The sequence below is a fragment of the Dysidea avara genome, chromosome 1 (genome assembly GCF_963678975.1).
Source record: "Dysidea avara chromosome 1, odDysAvar1.4, whole genome shotgun sequence".
Classification (NCBI taxonomy): domain Eukaryota; kingdom Metazoa; phylum Porifera; class Demospongiae; order Dictyoceratida; family Dysideidae; genus Dysidea; species Dysidea avara.
The window spans coordinates 18,587,495-18,606,340 of record NC_089272.1 but is presented as its reverse complement, the minus strand read 5'-3'; the positions used below and the strand labels follow the sequence as shown (position 1 = coordinate 18,606,340).

General features: G+C 35.8%; 1 protein-coding gene across 1 annotated transcript; it reads right to left on the bottom strand.

Annotated features, from left to right (window-relative positions):
• Positions 1-1,811: 1,811 nt before the first annotated feature.
• Positions 1,812-17,412, bottom strand: LOC136248930 (receptor-type tyrosine-protein phosphatase delta-like). The gene is made up of 13 exons (XM_066040802.1): positions 17,152-17,412; positions 16,783-17,100; positions 12,874-13,049; positions 12,656-12,809; positions 12,249-12,560; positions 10,867-11,012; positions 9,938-10,076; positions 9,706-9,875; positions 7,746-7,869; positions 7,491-7,685; positions 6,374-6,754; positions 2,330-2,489; positions 1,812-2,271 (listed from the first exon to the last, which is right to left on the bottom strand). Exons 1-13 carry the CDS (start codon positions 17,213-17,215, stop codon positions 2,088-2,090), a joined length of 2,523 nt encoding a protein of 840 aa, XP_065896874.1. The 5' UTR covers positions 17,216-17,412; the 3' UTR covers positions 1,812-2,087.
• Positions 17,413-18,846: the final 1,434 nt, after the last annotated feature.

The following is an 18,846-nucleotide window of genomic DNA, read 5'->3' as shown; positions in this document are numbered from 1 at the left end:
AAAGATTGTCAACATCATTGTTTGTTGTTTGGTTGGTGATAATTGATAAACCGCAACCATTGTATTAGTAATGGACACATGTGGATGTTTGCCAATAGCACAACTGTAAATCAGTGGCTAATCCAAGAGGGAGTGACATGTGCCGCCTCCCACCCTCACACAGAAAAAATGCTAACACAATTTTGAGATACTCTAATAGAGCAGTCATTCAAACATTGTAATAGAACAGTTGTTGCATGTACCACCATTAAGATCCTCCATGTACGGTTGCTCAATATGACAACGTGAATCTCAGCACCATCCACATGCATACACTTGGACTGCAAGGAATTTTTTTACAAATGAAATGTACATGCATACAAATGTATTCAGTACTGTAGCTTTGTGACAATTTATATCATCGCTGTCACTGAATCACACATATCCCTAGCTAGCTACAACTCTTGATCAATGCACTAAGACCACTAGAAAGCATAATATTATTATGATTATACACTGTGAAAAAGATGGGATATAAGATGGTATTTCCAGTGGCTTATTGAATACAAATAAGCCTTAATATAAATCCTGTATTATACTCATGTTATACTTTAGTGTAATGCATACTATACTAGTACATATATGGTTTCAGTTTATTTACCACATTACCTGAAATAGCTTATATCTAATATAATGCCCACACTATACCATCACATATATGGTTTCAGTATGTTTAACACATTAACTAAAGCCTTATGTGAGATTGTTAGTATAATACAGGTTATACCAAGCTTTTTTGTATTCAATAAGCCACTGGAAATACCATCTTATATCCCTCTTTTTTCACAGTGATACATAAAACTACTCCGACAGTGGAATTATTTTAAACTGAACTGTGTCTCTTCTGTTTGCCATTGTGATCATGGTGGTAATCACAATCATCGTTGTGATCACAAGTTTATAATAGTGGGCCTCACTGTTGCTGTGATTGTGGTCTATATACTAATAATGAAAAGAAGACAGACATAGAGTAAGCTATTTTAAAATGGTTCTTTTTACTTCATCATGAGCAATGGAAATATTGTGCTACTGTTATTATCATCACTTCCAATAGTTCTTTTTAAACAGATGCAGGCTCACTGAATTCATTATACAGCACTACAGAATTCATTGATTGTATATAAACCCTTCAAAAGGATCCATATTAAATTTTGTGTACATAATTGTGTCTGGATTTGCAAAAAGGAGTCTTCCACACACAACCAATTCCATGAACGTGAGAAACCATAACTTGGTTTGTAAGTAACATATATACCTGAAATGCTATTTGTTCATCCATGTTGGTGCTCACTTCTGACCAAATTTCAAGTCAATAGCCCATTCTAATCTAAAGTTATAAATTGTCAAATTTGGTAAATTGGATGTGTGTGGAAGACCCTTTTTGCAAACCCGGCCACAATTTATGCTAAATTTCACAGCACTGAAACTTTAAATTTTATGTCAGTTTAGTAGCTAACCACCAAGACAGTAACTTCATTTTTTGACACAGTTCTCAGCATTAGCTAATAGATTTTCTGTCTCCTAAATGGGTGCCTTTAATCAGCTTATGCGCTTTACCACAAAAGCAATTGATAGTGCAACCGTTTGGTTTATATTTTATTTGTAAACACTCCACTGTTGTGCCTGCAACCCTCAGGCATTGTGTTTACAAATCAGATATATACAAGTGCTATTCATGTAGTATTTCTCCTGCGAACAGTCTTAGAAGATAGCAGAATGTCATAGTGAATGACCATGATACTAATGAAACTTATAAAAAAATTAGTATGCAAAATACCAGTGTGCTAAAGAAAATCTATCAGAATATCAGCACTCAATGTGACCATACCTAAAATATAATGCATCTACAATTCTATGCAAATAACTAAGGGAGCAGAGTTAATCTGCAAGTCAGCACATTACAGCAGTCAATGTGTTTGAGTCTCAGCACACTACTATGGTTAAACAAAGGAAACGTGAATATGGGGCTAGCTACAGTGATCTGTTAAAACTATTGTGCATATGCGTGTTGTTCAATATTTGCTGTGACCGGCATAATAAACTGTTAATTAATCAACGGATGAGTAAATTGCTTCTTGCTCTTTCCCATTATCATCCTCCAGTCTGCATTGTGGATTATCCTCAGGCTCTGGTCTTTCTGGAAGTCCATCAGCACCAGCATAAGGGTTTTCGTTAATAACAGCATTCTGTCTAAAAGCTTTCAAATCTATTCCAATATGACGTTCAGCATTTCTGAAATATCACAGGTATAAACCTAGTAAAACTGAATAGTTATTATTATACAGCTTACATGATGCCTTTGTCCTTTCTTCTCTTAAGAACATACATCACTATCACAGTAATTATCACAATAATCACCACAGCCAAAATGATAAACAGCACAAGAAACACTGTACTCTTGTTATCACTGTTATCACCAGTAGACTCTTCTACCACAATTGGTAAGACCACTACAGAAATTATATTTATTAAGAACTTGTACACACACTCTATATTATACAGTACGATAGTATCATATGGTACGATGGTACAGTATAGTAGGGACCACAAAGGAGTAGGCGTGGCTAACAAAATAATATCACCCAAAACCCAGCCTCAATTTTCCCAGACGACAATGAAGCAGGTAAAACTAAGCCTAAACAAGCTTTCAGATTGACCCGAAACACTTTCAGTAAGTTGCAACAGAATTTTTTTTAAATTGTTTAACGGAATTTTCTACTGACTGAGTAAGTAAGTAAGTAACTGACTGATGCCTTCAGACAAGTGTAACTTGATAATGGCTAAGGCTATGGGCTTAATATTTTCACTGTTCAACTTCGCTTCGGCCCAAAAGGTGACTTTTGGCATACCACAGTACGTACAATGCATTCTTCATGGACTTACCAGTGTCCTCCTTTGTGTCCCATTCAGACAGCGAAAAGTGTAGATTTGGTGGTAGCATGTGATGGCTTCCCTTCAAAATGGAAATTGTCCGTATTTTTCATAATGGCTACTCTGAGGTGCTTTTCGAACAGTTCTTGATTTGTACTGCTGTGTAATGGGTTGAACATAGCCGACAACAAAGCGTAATGGATACTTCACTTTTTAGATGATAATTGAGGAGCAAGATGCCATTATGCGTTGGTTCACCAAGTCATAATACTTATTTACAAAAAAAAGCTAGCAAACAAGTACAAAGAAAAATTTGGAATTTTCAACTAGATTAGAGACCATAGCACATCGATAAAAAACACTTCTTATTGTTTTATTGTGATATAATATTGTGCACTACTCCAGCTTGTTTCAGTATTTTTTATCGATGTGCTATGGTTTCTACTCTAGTTGAAAATTCCAAATTTTTCTGTGTATAGCTATTAAAAGTTTAAAGTATGCTACACAGTGAATACTATAAGTGAAATATAGCATGAATAAGATTGATGCGTTGGTTCACCAAGTCATAATACTTATTTACAAAAAAAAGCTAGCAAACAAGTACAAAGAAAAATTTGGAATTTTCAACTAGATTAGGGACCATAGCACATCGATACAAAACACTTCTTATTGTTTTATTGTGATATAATATTGTGCACTACTCCAACTTGTTTCAGTATTTTTTATCGATGTGCTATGGTTTCTACTCTAGTTGAAAATTCCAAATTTTCTGTGTATAGCTATTAAAAGTTTAAAGTATGCTACACAGTGAATACTATAAGTGAAATATAGCATGAATAAGATTGATAAGTACATGGTACAGATATTGTATATTATGATAATTACTTAAGTATTTGAGTAAGGCAGTGTGGTTAGAACAAACTGTTCAACAATTAGTTTCAATTTCCAAAGTATTTTCATAATTATTGTAACTGATCATGAGTCTTTCAAGTATCAAACAGTACAGTAGTAGAGTTCCCCTAAAGTGACTCAAACTGCTAAAAATGCCACATCTAAAAGCTATCATAGAAATAATCATACGGGACGAAAATAACCTTTGCAGAATAGCCTTACTCCATTCAACACCAAATACAGCATTAAAGCAACAAGAAAATACAAATGGCTGGATATAGAAGTTTTTAAAAAAATTGTCAAACTCCTGTCTCACTGATTACTGTTGCAAGGCTAGTGGCCAAATGAAGCAACACATGCATATATGGTTACCATTTATGCCACAACGAACTCACGGGTGGGATGTGCCTTTTGTCATTCCGATGAATGTCTGCCTTCTGTGCTATGGTCACTAGGAAACCATACCAAGTGTTATTTTTATATTTAGATACCACAAAACTATTTGAATCATTTAAAAATGGACTGTAGTATCCCTATAGTAGTATCAGGTAGCAGCTGTATACCAAACTATTTAGAGGGAGAAATTTTCTTGTTGATTTGAGGTTTTGTTCCTCAAAATATTTAGATCCATATAATCTAATTATTAGCTACCTGCAAAAATTTTGTTTTTAGCTACATTGTTCATCCTCGAAAATATTGCCCCTTGAAATATTTAGGCTATATGTAGTATACGGTAAGTTTATAAAATGTACCACCAATGTCCACCACTAATGAAAATGCACCACCATATTTAAACTTTTGTTTGTGATGTAGATAATGCAGGCCTTAAATTAACGTGCGGTCAACAGACAAAATCCGCACAAATAGCACAATGTCTGCACATAATTAGTTTTGGGCGGACACCCATGTCCTTACAAAACCAATAGTGGTACCATAAAAGCTGATGTGTGCATGTTTGTTTGTAGTGCTAACAATAACTGTCACTTGGTTGCTAGGAGATACTACATTTTCCCAACCCAAGGATTTACCAATGCCACCTCCCCTTTGTGTACTGCTATCACCAGCAGCTGTTATGACCACAGTCTGGTGATATGTTGCAGCTATGTGGTTGTGTTTAACCTCAAAACTTTCAATGGAAACTCCCTATTCCAATTCCAGCAGTCTATACAAAGTGCTCCTCTAGCTCATGTCTGTACAATTTGACGCTATGTCTGTACATTTGTGAATATGTAAGGACATTTATCCTCAGCACCTTAAAAATTAAATTAAGGCCTGATAATGTTAAAGTATATTGCACTGAGGCCACACCCCTCAATGATCTAGCTCCAAAGAAAATAGGGTATTATATCATGTCACCCCCAAGCTTAATCTACTGCGTGGCTGAGTAGCGAGATCAAGATACTCTAATACAGCAGTCACAGCAACATGTGTATTGTATAGCTATGCTCTAACAAAAAAGTTAACAAACTAAAAAATTATTAATGAAGTAGAGTGCCAGAGATAAAAAAAAGTTGTGAAACAAAAGATAATAATTGTAGCTATGAGGGAAATCCCTACTTGGCATTGTAGCAATTTGGGTATGGGTTTTTCCACAATGCCAAGTAGGGATCTCTCATTGCTACAATTTCAAGAAGGAATTTTCCCCCAATAGCTACCATCATCTCTTGTTTCATTACTTTTGATCATTGGAACCCACTTCATTTTAAAACAATAATTTTTATTGCACTAGTAAAAATGAACAGAGTTAGTATAGCTCAATATCTACTGTATAGATACATGTACAAACATGCCAGTAATGTATTTTAACTACTTCGACTGTATACGGTATTCTCTTCATTGTGATAATTCACATTTGTGACCCAAGGAATTGTTTCAAATTATTAAGGGAATATTCTAGTGGATTGAAACTCAATACATATTGACTTGTACTAACATGGCAGTTTGTATATAGTGGTTGTGCACTTATATGATGTGTTGACACTACAAGGAAGAACAACTTTGTTGATTGTTGAGAGGTTAAACTAATAATCAATTGATCAATCACTACTCCAAGGGAGTATTAATTGTTTAGGTCCATGTTATTGCTAGTGTTTCACCTCCCTCGTAATGTACACCCCTTTTAATTAGTGTGATAATTGTAAACCTCAGTAATTTTCTGTGGACTAAGCTGCTGATTACTGAATTCCAGTAATATGTTGGCATTGCCCAGTTGTCCTGAGGGTTGTTGACAACAAACTGTTGATAACCGTCTTTTAATTACTGTCATAACTGTACTTTGTTAAGTTCTAAAGTTTCACAAAGTAAAGTTGGTGGCAATAAAATTAAGTTGGTGGTATAGTTCATACCCCATGATCAACTGCACTTTATGGAAAGTAAAGTACACTTTTTCATTTGATGTCACCCATGCAAAGTTTCATAGGATGCAATTATAGGATGCTTTTTTCAATGTCTTGCTCAATTCTGTGCTGTTTAGCTTATTCATACTGTATGTTTCCTTCCTCTGTGCCCATCCTCCATGTGTGTGTGTTATTGTTATATAATTGTCAACACAATCACCATAAAAATAACTAACTTGGTTCAGTGACCTTTTCTCCAGCACCAGTTACTACAGCAACAGTGAAATTATACTCCACTTTAGGATCAAGACCTCCTACAACTATATTGGATTCATTAGTGGTCACCCTTATTACTCCATCATTAGACTGTCTTGTAACATGATTATCACTGGAAGATGGTGTAAGTGTCACTATGTAAACAGGAAATCCTCTGGCTTCAAAAAGACTTAAAGGTTCCCAAGAGATACTCACTGATGTACCACTTCTTTCAAACACAACATTATTAGGTGATCTAATTGGAGCTTCTTCTTCAGTGAAAAAGGTGTGTCCATAATTTTCAACTCCCTTTCCAGCATTTGTAAAAGCAACCACTGTTACTTCATAAGGCATACCTGGGTCTAAATGGCAAAATAATATAAAAGTTATAATTACAATAAATACTTCCATAACAACTGACCAGTATGTTAGTATATTATTACACAAATTGAGAGAGGCTGTGATTTTGAATAAAATATTCAATTTTGATACCTGCCTAAATCTCAGTTCTTTACTACACTCCATTTACCATAAAGTACAGAAAGTGACAAGAATGATACAGTGCAGTATAGCTATACAACAGGGAACTTACACTGAAGTGGATAAAGAAAGAACAAAGGTATATATGTTATGTCGCCACAGTGCAAGTAGAAATCTTGATAATGAAGTTTGAGATATTTTATAGAGCAGTCAAATGTATTGCAAAAGGAACCTACAGTGTTTCATCATATAGATCCATAGCATAATACTCTTTTTATGGGTAGAAAGAATATAAATGTAGGACTTAGAAGATCCTTCAAATTTAGTAGTTAGATATTGAGTTTTCTATTTTTGATTGAATATATTCAATTGGGCATAGATCTTTAGTAACACCAAGAGTTTATATACCTCTTATTATAAATTCTTGGTAACACCAATATCTGTGTCTCATGACTTAAATAGAGCATTAATGAAGTTAGTTTGTATCATCTATAGCATCATAAATACGGTAATTGTTATACCATTGTAATGTTAAAATCTTGAGTCTGCACTATCTGACACCCACATATCTCAAATCCTAATACTGAAAAATTTCTGGCTATATATACCTCTGCTTACCCAGGTCTGTGATGATAAAGCTGGTCTCATCACTAGCTACTGTATTACTTGTAATGTCATCACTATTACCATATACTGAATAAATCACTTCATATTCTCTAATGACTCCATTAGTTTGAGTAGGAGGAATCCATATAACATTAGCACTAGTTGAGGATAAAGGAGCAACTGCAACAATCTCCACTACTCCAGGACCTGTTGTGTATCATAAAATACTATGAGATAACCAGTGCAACAGATGTTATAATGACATACCTGCTTCATCTGTTGTGACTGATAGTACAGTACTATGGTTACTGGTTCCTCCGCCATTAGTAGCAGTGATGGTGACATTGATCACCTTGTAGGGATGTAATCCAGTGATGATATAAGATTGTGTCTAGTATAAATGAAGAATATTATAAACCATACCAAAACAGCCAAGCTGTAAAAAAGTGTGCTGCCCTAAATAAAAGCCAAGGTGAAAAAAGTTGTGAAATCAAAGGTAGCAGTCAAGAAATTACTGATGTAATTGAATACACTACTGCGTGGCTTGTTAAGTACAGTGGCTGTTCCACACAGTGACTTGTTATGCAGCCGAACTCTAAACATGGGAACTCTCTAGCTGAACTCCCTACAAGGTAACTGGTTTCTAGGGTGAATTGTTATGTACCTGAACTCTCCACAGGGTAACTGGTAACCTAACCACAGGGTGACTTGTAAGGTAGCTGAGCTCTCTACAAGATAAAGATTACTTGTTTGTTGCTGATATCCTACAGGATATAACTGAACTCTCCATAGAGTTATGTGTTTGTAGCTGAACTCTCTATGGGTGACTTGCACTTGTAGGTGAACTCTCTACAGGATGATTTGTGATGTATGTAGCTGAACTCACCACAAGGTGAATTGTATCATAGCTGAACTCTCTACATTGTGACTTATAACCTAACTGGACTATCTTCAGGGTGACTTGTAAGGTAGCTGAATCCTCTACAGGTTTGTAGTTGAACTCTACAGGATGAATTGTACATTAGCTGAACTCTTTGCAGGGTGTGTTGTAATGTAGCTGAACTCTCTACAGATTGACATTTTGTTTGTAGCTGAACTCTCTACAGGGTAACGTGTTACCTCCTGTACATGGTGACTTTTATAACATATATCTGATTCCTCTAATAGAGTGAGCATCTGATTACTCTAATAAGGTGACTGTGCTATTAGAGTATCTTGATCGTGCACTTGCTACAGGTAATTCATTTTTGAATTATTACTGAATGGTGTTAAATTCGATTCTTTAAACACTAAGAGGTCTTTCTATGATACCTTTGGCTTATTGCTTTAAGCAGTTTGCTGGTAGGCATGGCAAGTAATCATTTTTATTAACAGAATTTGATCATGTGATTGTTACACACTGTTGGCTTTTGTGCTGTATCTTCCTTGTCTACAGCTTGATTTTTCCAAATCACAAAACAAAAGGTTCGAGGTTCAATAATTAACCTTTCTATGCATGTACTAGTTTTCAGCCTCTTCCCATAACCTGTATCAAGGGTACATAATGAAAATAGGGAGGGAGAGTGTCTATCTGCCAATGTAGCCTGTAGTGAATAGACAATGATCTTTGAACAAATTAACACTTTTACTGATGATAGAGATCTGTTGATAGGTGTTGAGTGCTGTTGATAGGTGTTGAGTAAGATAAAGCTTTTGTTCTACCAATGTGTGGATGCGCTATACTATGCAGTGATTTTGGCTAAAAGTATCCTAGTTAAACACTCTCCCTCCTTGTACTCTTGCCTATATGCATGACAACATATTGGTGTTATTTTTCATGAATAATCTTTTATAACTCTGTCAGTGATTATCATATTCAAACCAAATTAAGGACCATGTAAATCTCCCCTTATGTGTGCCAAAGATAATCAGATAACACATTTGTGCTTTCTTGCAACTATTGTAAGTGTGCAATAGAAGAAGGAGAAAAAGAATAAAAAGATTTTTGAAAACTCATATCTCTAGAATTACTTGAGCAATTACACTAAATTTGGCATGCAGACTAACTGAAGGTAGAAGGCATTTCCATAGCAAAAATCGTCTTGTTTCATTAGACATCATGGAGTTACGTATGTAGGTATGCATGAAAATTGTAATTTTGTTCTTCCTATTAATAATATACTGGTGTGATACACTGGCTTCATGACACATTACTGTGTGGCTTGATACTATTAGCAGATATACTAACCATCTCTCCATTGAAGAGAACTGTTACAGTCTTCTCTGGGTCATTTTCAGCATTATACACAATAGTGTAACTAGCTAGTACTCCATTAACTTCTGTTGGTATATTCCACTGTACATTAATTGATGTGGAATTAACAGCAGTTACTGCAGTAAGTAGTGGAGGAGAAGGAGCTGTTTGGAGAGATGAATACTTAATTCAATGTTTACTCCATTACAGTTTTGTGTACATCTACCTTCTTCAGCTGTTGTTGCTATGATGGGATCAGTGGTTGGTCCATCAGATACAGTAACAGCATGTAATGTACAAGTGTAACTGGTGTATGGAGTTAATCCAGTAACTGTCAATTGTGTAACATCACCAGTAGTATTGACCTAGAATATATTATATTTTCATCTTACACTTTCAATGATCAATAATGGAGATCACAAATGGTAACAAAATATCCAGAATATGGAAATCAAAATCTAGCAATGGTAATTTACAGTGTTGGGAGTAACGCGTTATGTAATATTATTACTTTTGTGGTAACTAAGTAATGTAACGAAATACGCTATAAAAACAGGTAATATAGCTCAAGTTACTTTACTTACAAATGTAACACGTTACCTAAGTAATATAGTTACTGTAATGAATTTAATATTACATAACATTATTACTACAAGTAACGAAGTTACTAATCTCGTTAGTAATCACTGAGTAACGCCTAGCCACAACAAAGTAATGAAGCCACAACAAAGTAATGAAGCCTACTGAATGAGGCTTATTCATCAGCTTCTTACTTATAATCAAGATTTGCACATTGTCCAACAACGCAATCGTATCACATGATAAGGTGGTAGTTTCACACGTGACAGCTTAAGGCTGTGGACACAAGGTAATATAATATGTAATATTATTATAGTTACTTTATTTTATGGGTAATATGTAACTGTAACTAAATAATTCAGTTGCAAGTAATATGTAACTAGTTACTTTTAATAAAAAATAACTTGCCCAACACTAGTAATTTATCCACATGCTCTCAGTGTGACAACTAGTCACGATATCGATTGATAAAATTGCTTTTAAATTAAACCATCAAACAAATCTTGCAGTATAGCTAGCTTTATACTTATTGTTATTTACTAAACCTACTACTTGTGTGCACATGGGGATACTGACCATTAAGGTACTATTATCAATAGTACATGTGATGATGTACCACCTGATGATTCCATTAACTTGATCAACAAGTCCATTCCAATGAAATGTGATACTAGTAGATGTTGTGGTGATAACAGTGAAGTCATCTGGGGCCACACTGGGAGCTGTGTAAACACAAAACATGGTACTATCATTTTATCACATACTCAGGGGTGTCTGGATTCAGTGGAATAGAATGGTGGACTGGAATGGAATAGTGGAATGGAATGGAACGGTACTTAGGTAATTTCAATTAGTGCTCACCTCTTTAAAAGACAACCTTCTAACAAAGACCACCTCTTTACAAAGACCGTTTTACTTTAATATCTGAATTGTTGTTTTAGAGCCCTATAAGACAGTCTTATTGATTAATTGTGTGCCACAAGTTATGTCTAGAAAAGCCAGTGATATCTGATTTATGATACAATACAGTAATAGCTATATACCCCATACAAAAAATAGCTTGGCTATACAAAAAAATATGTGTCCACGAAACTAAAAGCAACTGGCAACTAAAGGAGCTAATATCTAGAAATGAATGTCAATATATACTGGCAACTAAGTATAATTTACAATAATCTTGGTCCTATATCATTGACTTGTGTAGTCTGACTGTGTTCTTAATTAATTCCCTGTAAATCTAATAGGTTAGTAAATTGGTACCTTTTGGCATTGTAGAGGAGAAAAAAGACAGCTAAATTACTAGCCAATTAGAGTACAGGGAATTAATTAGGAATGCAGAAAGACTGTACGAATCAATGATAAAGGACCTAATTTTTCAGCAAGTTATTTGTCAGTATTTCTTGGCCTCACCCAAATAATAGCTCCTTTAGTTGTCAGTTACTTTTAGTTTGATGGAGACATCACTTTTATACAGCCAAACTGTTTTTGCACGTGGTATATTGCTGTATTACAAATCAGATATCATTCTGACCTTTCTAGGCATGTGGTGCACAACTGATCAATAAGACCATTCTATGGGGATAGGTGAACGTCCATTTGAATGTACCAGGCCAAACTGTGGTTGGAGGTTTTCTCATTCTGATGAACTAGCAAGGCATGAGAGAAAATATCTAGGAATCAAACCTTACAGCTGTACAATGTGTGGCTACACTCTAAAACAAGATAGCAGCACTTTAAACATTAAAAGTAAAATGGTCTTTATAAAGAGATGGTCTTTGTTAAAGGTGGTCTTTATAAAGAGGTGACCACCAATTGAAATTACCAAAGTACTGTTCCATTCCACTATTCCATTCCAGTCCATTCCACCATTCCATTCCAGTCCATTCCACCATTCCATTCCAGTCCATTCCACCATTCCATTCCACTGAATCCAGATGCCCCATAGTCAGCCATATTACCTGTTTCATTAGTAGTAAAACTCATGACAGAGGTCTTAGTGTTCCCTACTGAATTATTAGCCCACACAATATAGTAATAAGTAGTAAATGGTGTTAGTCCAGTGATGTTAACAGAGAACACTTGGTTAGTAACAAGCCCATCAGTACTTCCCATCACCACTTCACTACTGTCTTGTAATGACATATCACTACCATACTGTACTGAGTAGGTCTCTGTATCAAACGAAATAAATCCCACAACCCATGAAATGTTGGCTGAGTATGGTGTGGTGGTCACTGTATTTACAACAGGTTCAACCGGTGGAATTGTAGCTGTGGAATGAAATTAAAGTACAAAATAACACAAATCTTTGCATGGTGAAAGTTACACACAGCAAGTATTGTATATTGGTATAGTAATTGTGTACCTGTAAAAATGACTGTAGAATCAGCAGTCTCAATAAACTTGTCTACTCCAGCTATGGTGAGAGTCACTTGACATGTATACATTCCATTGTGTATTGTAGCATTAGTATCAGTGGCATTGATATATAGTGTGGATGATGTGTTTTCGTTTGTGATCTAGATAATATGAAAGTATATTTACCAATAGATCTCTGCCGCAAAGTGTCTATGGTTAACATACCATGATAGTGTGATAATAAAAGAGATCTATTGAAATATTATCCTTAGACCATTCAAAGTGATAAGAACCTAAAGTGACATTCTCTGTCACAGACACTGTGCATAGCAGAACAATGGCATCTTCTCCACTATTACCAGTTATCAGAGGAGGATATAGGTGAGTCATCAGATTTGGTGCTGTTAGTAAAGAAGTTATTAACCAGTTGGTAAAAACTACATTGAATAATATAATGATTATCTTTGTTTGCTACAAACAGTATAGATTAACTACTGTATGGGAGCAATCTTGGATTGGTCAGGCAACCAAAAACCTTCAAACAAATTGCAGCGGGTGCCACATCCTTAGCTTGTCTTTTAATTATCAGCTCCTTTTATTGATGGTTTTTATACAGTGTGGTTATTGCACTAGAATAATTGACTGTTAGATTAGAGTATCTGATTGCTCTATTGACCTTACTGTGGTAATTTTGGTCTGGCAAGTGCTGGATCTGCCAGACCTACCTACCCTGTTCATTTATCAAGTTTTTTCTGTTACTACAAATAAATAATATTACTTCCAGGGGCGGATCTAGACTTATGGAAAAAGGGGGATAAAAATGAACTGAGGCACAACACTGTCTGGTAAGATGAGACCAAAAAGAAATGGTCTCAGCTAGCTGACAATAGCTGCCCACCTCACCAACTACGCATTGATCTATATAAAGCTACAAAGCTGTCCATCTGTCCGTCCGTCTGTCCATCATGTTGTTTACTCACCAAACTTGGTGCAAATCAACACAATCTGTGCTGATAATGAAGTACTCATCATCCGGCTACTCTAAGATTGTTATCACAAGTTCATGTGTGCTTCCATTTGTTCTCTACAGTGCGTAGAAGGCCAAGGTGTAGAGAAAACTTGAGCAACATTCCTTTGAAAACCACAGCACATACTGTTCAAGTGGTAGAACCCCTGACTAGCATGTAAGAGGTCGTGGGTTCGAATCCACGTGTTGGCATATTTTTTTCTTTCTACTTAGTATCTTTTTGTGAACACCTTTTTAAAACAAGGCTTTTAGCTCATCATATCTTGGCATGCAAAGCATGTATCAATGAGGAACTTTTGCAAAATTAAATGCCCATCATCTGGCAACTCGAGTGTTGTTGTAGCAAATCAATGCATGGTTTTGTTCGCTGTTTATAGGGCGATGAAGGCACTGGTGTAGGGAAGGATCACTGAAAAGTTGAGTTACATTCCCATCAAAACCACACATAAACAACTGTGGCAATTTGTGCACTTCCCTTAACCCCAAGTTATTATAAACAACCTGGGTTCAATCCCCGCCTAGGCATAACTTTTTTTTTGCTTTTGTGGACCTTTTTTGATGCACCTTTTTGTTCTATCTGTTCCATGCAAATCTTCATCTACAAACTCTTATGCTCAGTTTTTCAGCACTGGAACTTAACTGCCTCACATCATAGGGACTCTTATAGCACTTTTGGGATAGGGCAGGCAAATTGCCAACATATTTGTCCATCTGTGTGTTGGTCCAGTGTGTTGGTCTAGTGTGTTGGTCCAGTGTGTTGTATTAGAGTAGGCAAAAGCTTCTTTCACCAGTATCCAGAATATCTACATCTTTGTGCACTGACATGTAAAACTGTTTGTTCAGATAGTAAATAGGCAGCTTGCATGATTGGAAACATACTACTGTGCAGCATCTGAAAAATGATAATGCTGGAACCATGCAGATACTGTAGTTTACACTGAGGAACTGTGTCTGACCTGGCACAACTGTTTCACTACAATCCTGCTTACATCCCTTCACTCTAAAGGATCATACATTACCTTAATGGTCAGTTACACTGTGGGTTTAAATTTTGTATGGCAATAGGTATATTATGTGTCACTGCAACACCAGAACTGAAAGTGCATAGCATAGGACAAGTTCTGAACCTTTGCTTGCCATGCAGTAACTACAATTGCAAATTGTGTTGGCATTAAATTATGCACAAGTTCATTTCTCTCTGCAACAGTCAGTAAGGTAAACATCATGTAGAAACTGAAACTGTACCATGTGTACACCACCTGTAATTGCCTCAGCTCGCATGCAATTTAAATAATTAGCCTTGCATGCTCATTATTTCACTATATGTACTACATAAGGATCATGTACTTTAAAGCACTATCGACATGCATACTACACAGCAAATATAGGACACTAATATTTATGCTTGGTTCCCAATATATTAATTATTGTGACATTAGTTGTCCTGTATGTAAAGCAGCGAAGGTTTTGTTTGTTCTTTACAGCACATTGAAGTCACTGGTAGGGAAGATGCACTGAATAATTGAACTAAATTCCTGTCCAAACCACAAACAATAAACTTTAGTGTTTTACATCATTAATTTCAGCAGGATGGCATAAGGAAACCTGATGCTCTTTAAAAATGTGACATCACCATGTATTCTGCACAGCTACATGAGCAGTGCTGGTGTTTAATGCTTGGTCCTTCTTCCTGGCATTAAAATGTTTAATGTGGAGATGGTCCTGCACGTAGGGCAGGTGCCAATGCTAGTAGTTGATAAAGTACATAAAAATCCTTACATAGCTTGCTACACAGTGCTCTAATACTGTGACTGCTTTATTAGAGTGACTGCTCTATTAAAGTATCTTGATCTTGATATGCTAAAATTTTTTGGAGGGGAATCAAGAGCCCCTTTGACCCTCCCCCCCATATCTGTTCCTGATTACTTCAAAATTAGTAAAACAATTTCTTTGTAAATCTATTTTAGGAATAATTACACTGTAAAGTAGTCACTGTGCCAAAAACTGTGTCTTGAAAAGCAATTTCAACTACGTTTTATAACACTAGTGATAACAATAATTTAAAAGGGATATGTGCAGCATCATACAGTACAGTAGTATGGTAGTACTGTATATTAGGGATCATAGAGGTCTGCACTTTCTCATAAAAACTGTTGATCAGAAACCAGCCTAATAGTAGTATACATTGATTAGGTAGAATCAAGTCCAAAAGTGCCTTCAGAGAGGCGAAAAATACTTCTGATAAGTTGCCACGGAATTTTAAGAAAATTATTTAACAGAATTTCTACTGACAGATTATTTGCCTGTCAGACAAGCGTAATTCAATAATGGCTACGGTTACAGGCTTGATTTTTCACTGTTAGATGTCACTTCAGCCAGACAGGTATACCGGAATACGTACAATGCATAATGGACTTACATTTGTCCTACTTTGTGTCCCTTTCTTCTCACTGACAGCGCAAGGTGTTGATTGGCGCTAGCACCATGTGATGGTTTCCCTACATCTGTAACATAAATCATTCATATCTTCCATAATGACTGGATTGATGGCAGAGGCGCTTCTCATAATTAATGTTCTTTGTTTGTAACGCTATATATGTAACAAGCTGAACATAGCTGAAAATGAAGCATAATGGCCACTTCACTTTTTCAGTATTTGACAGTTGGGGCAAGTGTTCAGATGAAAAGAATAAGTCTGGCACCACTATTTCTTTTGATGTGGTATGTGCTGGTTCATCAGTCATAGTTATGGTAAGCAACCTTGACTCCCTTGTTTCATTGGTTTTAATGATCCCTAATCGAACTTAACATTCCTTATACTTGACTGTTTACTTTTTTGTACACCTGAAGATATACTAGTGGACATTTAATCTCTAATTCAGTCATGGGTATAGACTGAAATAGGGATTAAATCTCCACTAGTATATCTTCATGTGTAGCTGACCTCCTTACATTTTATGATCCCTAATTGAACTTAAAATTCCTAATTCTTAAATTAGTACTTATACGTAATTAAAGATGATTACATAATCAAATTATCACATAATACTATGATGAAATAAATAGTACATTATTCAGTTCATGATAGTAAGATATTATTCACGTACCATTAACAAGGATTATCATCACATCATCTGAGTTTTGAGCCTCATTAAAACCATCCACTAGTACAGAACAATTGTATTGTCCACCATCATTGTAGAGTAATGGTGAGAATGTCACTGTTCTAGTGTAGTGTGATCCATTAGTAGTCTGATCAGATACAATGACTCTTGGGGACTGAGATAAACTACCACCACTCCAACTGATTGTTACAAGAGATGGTAATACTCCATTAGCTAATGTAGCTGTACAAGTTAGAATATGAGTTAGTCCACTAACAGATCCTTCTGTTGACTCTGATACATCCAGTGATGCTTGAGGAACTATATAAAATGCATAAGTAATTCATATAAGTCACAGTCTGTACATCTTACCAGACACATCTAGTATTACAATATCACTAGCCATAACTGGTGACAGTCTATTGATCACCATCATACACTGAATTGCTTGACCTTCATTATTTGTGTTCAATTGTGTTATAGTATAAGTGTCAATGTATATCACTGAGTTGTTTGTTGTTGAGTTGACGATAAGTCCCACTGATTTTCTAAGTTGTACACCATCACTACTCCATACAATATCCACTCTACTGGTGATACCTCTCACAGTAGTCACACTACACTCCAGTGTTAGTGACTGACCAACTATCTGAGTGTTGGGAGTTGTTATACCAATGCTTGGGGTTGAAACTACATTTAAGATGGTTACAAAATGACCAACTACATTAAATGCTACAGTGTAAGATGCACAGATGACAGCTGTGAATATGCTTGAGTTGTATTGCCATTCATGAAAATTGATTGCAAAAACATAAAATTATTTTGACCAGTGTGATTTGATTAAATGCTTTAATTTTGGGTACATATATAAAATTTAATGTTTAATACCCTAAAGATTTTCACTGACTAATAGTATGTACAAATTATACCGTACTTACCTGTAAGATTTACTGTTTCAATTTTATCTAATAGAGTAGTTTCCAGTATCATCACATTACACTCATATGTACCCTCATCTCCCTCCATCAGGTACATAAACTGGAGACTACTAGTGTAATTGTTACCACTACCACTGGTTGGGCTGATGGTCACTCTACTATCATTTGTAATAGTGTCTCCTCCAGGTCCCATCCAACTTATCATCACTGAACTCAACTCCACTCCACTAACTGTACTCACTGTACACTGGATATCTTGAGGACTACCTACCATAGCTCCTTGCTTAAGTGTTAAACTGAGAGTAGGGGTAGGAACTATAGAGATAGTATAAATACTTGTAGGTATACCTTGCAAGATATATCAAGAGTCATGGTAGTGTGTCATGCGACCAAGAAAGCCAGCACACCACACCATGAGTATATTGACAGGAAGAAAGAAAACAGCTTTTTCCACATGTGCATTCCTCCATGGCTCCTTCTCCAAAGCACACCATTTTGCATCATAACAGTCCGCCAGGTAGGTTAGGTCACACAGCAAATTTGATTAAATTCGCAACAGCCATTTTTGAGATATGGGTGTTCAAAGTTTCATTTTAATTTCTTCATTTTCTTCTTATGCCATAAGGGGGCTACAGGGGCTTCAGTTTCGTTTCGCACACTTTGCAAAAATTGCTATAAAGCACAAACATGTAACTCGATTACCTCGATCTTTGGCACAAATGAAGAGTATATAAAGGTGGATTCATGTACCAAGTTTGCTGTGAATCTGAGGAATATCCAAGGAATTATGATTGCTTATTCGTGTAAAAAATTTATTTCTGTCACAGTTACAGGGTAAACTGAGTATAGGAATAGCTTGAAAATTGGTTTGTAGATAGGCTGATCATCGTAGCAGTGCCTTTTGATAGTTTCAGTAGTAATAGAGTTACAGCGACAAAGGTATAAAGCAAAAACCAAACAAGTGCTAAACTGTAAAATTGCAGGATCAAGATACTCTAATAGAGCAGTCAGCATGAGGTAAAAAGGGTGTACAAAAATGTCGATAAAAACTTACCAGAGTTCAAACCAGGGACCTCCATACCTAATAACCTAAATCCTTAACCACTGAACCACTGCTATCTTGGCTGAT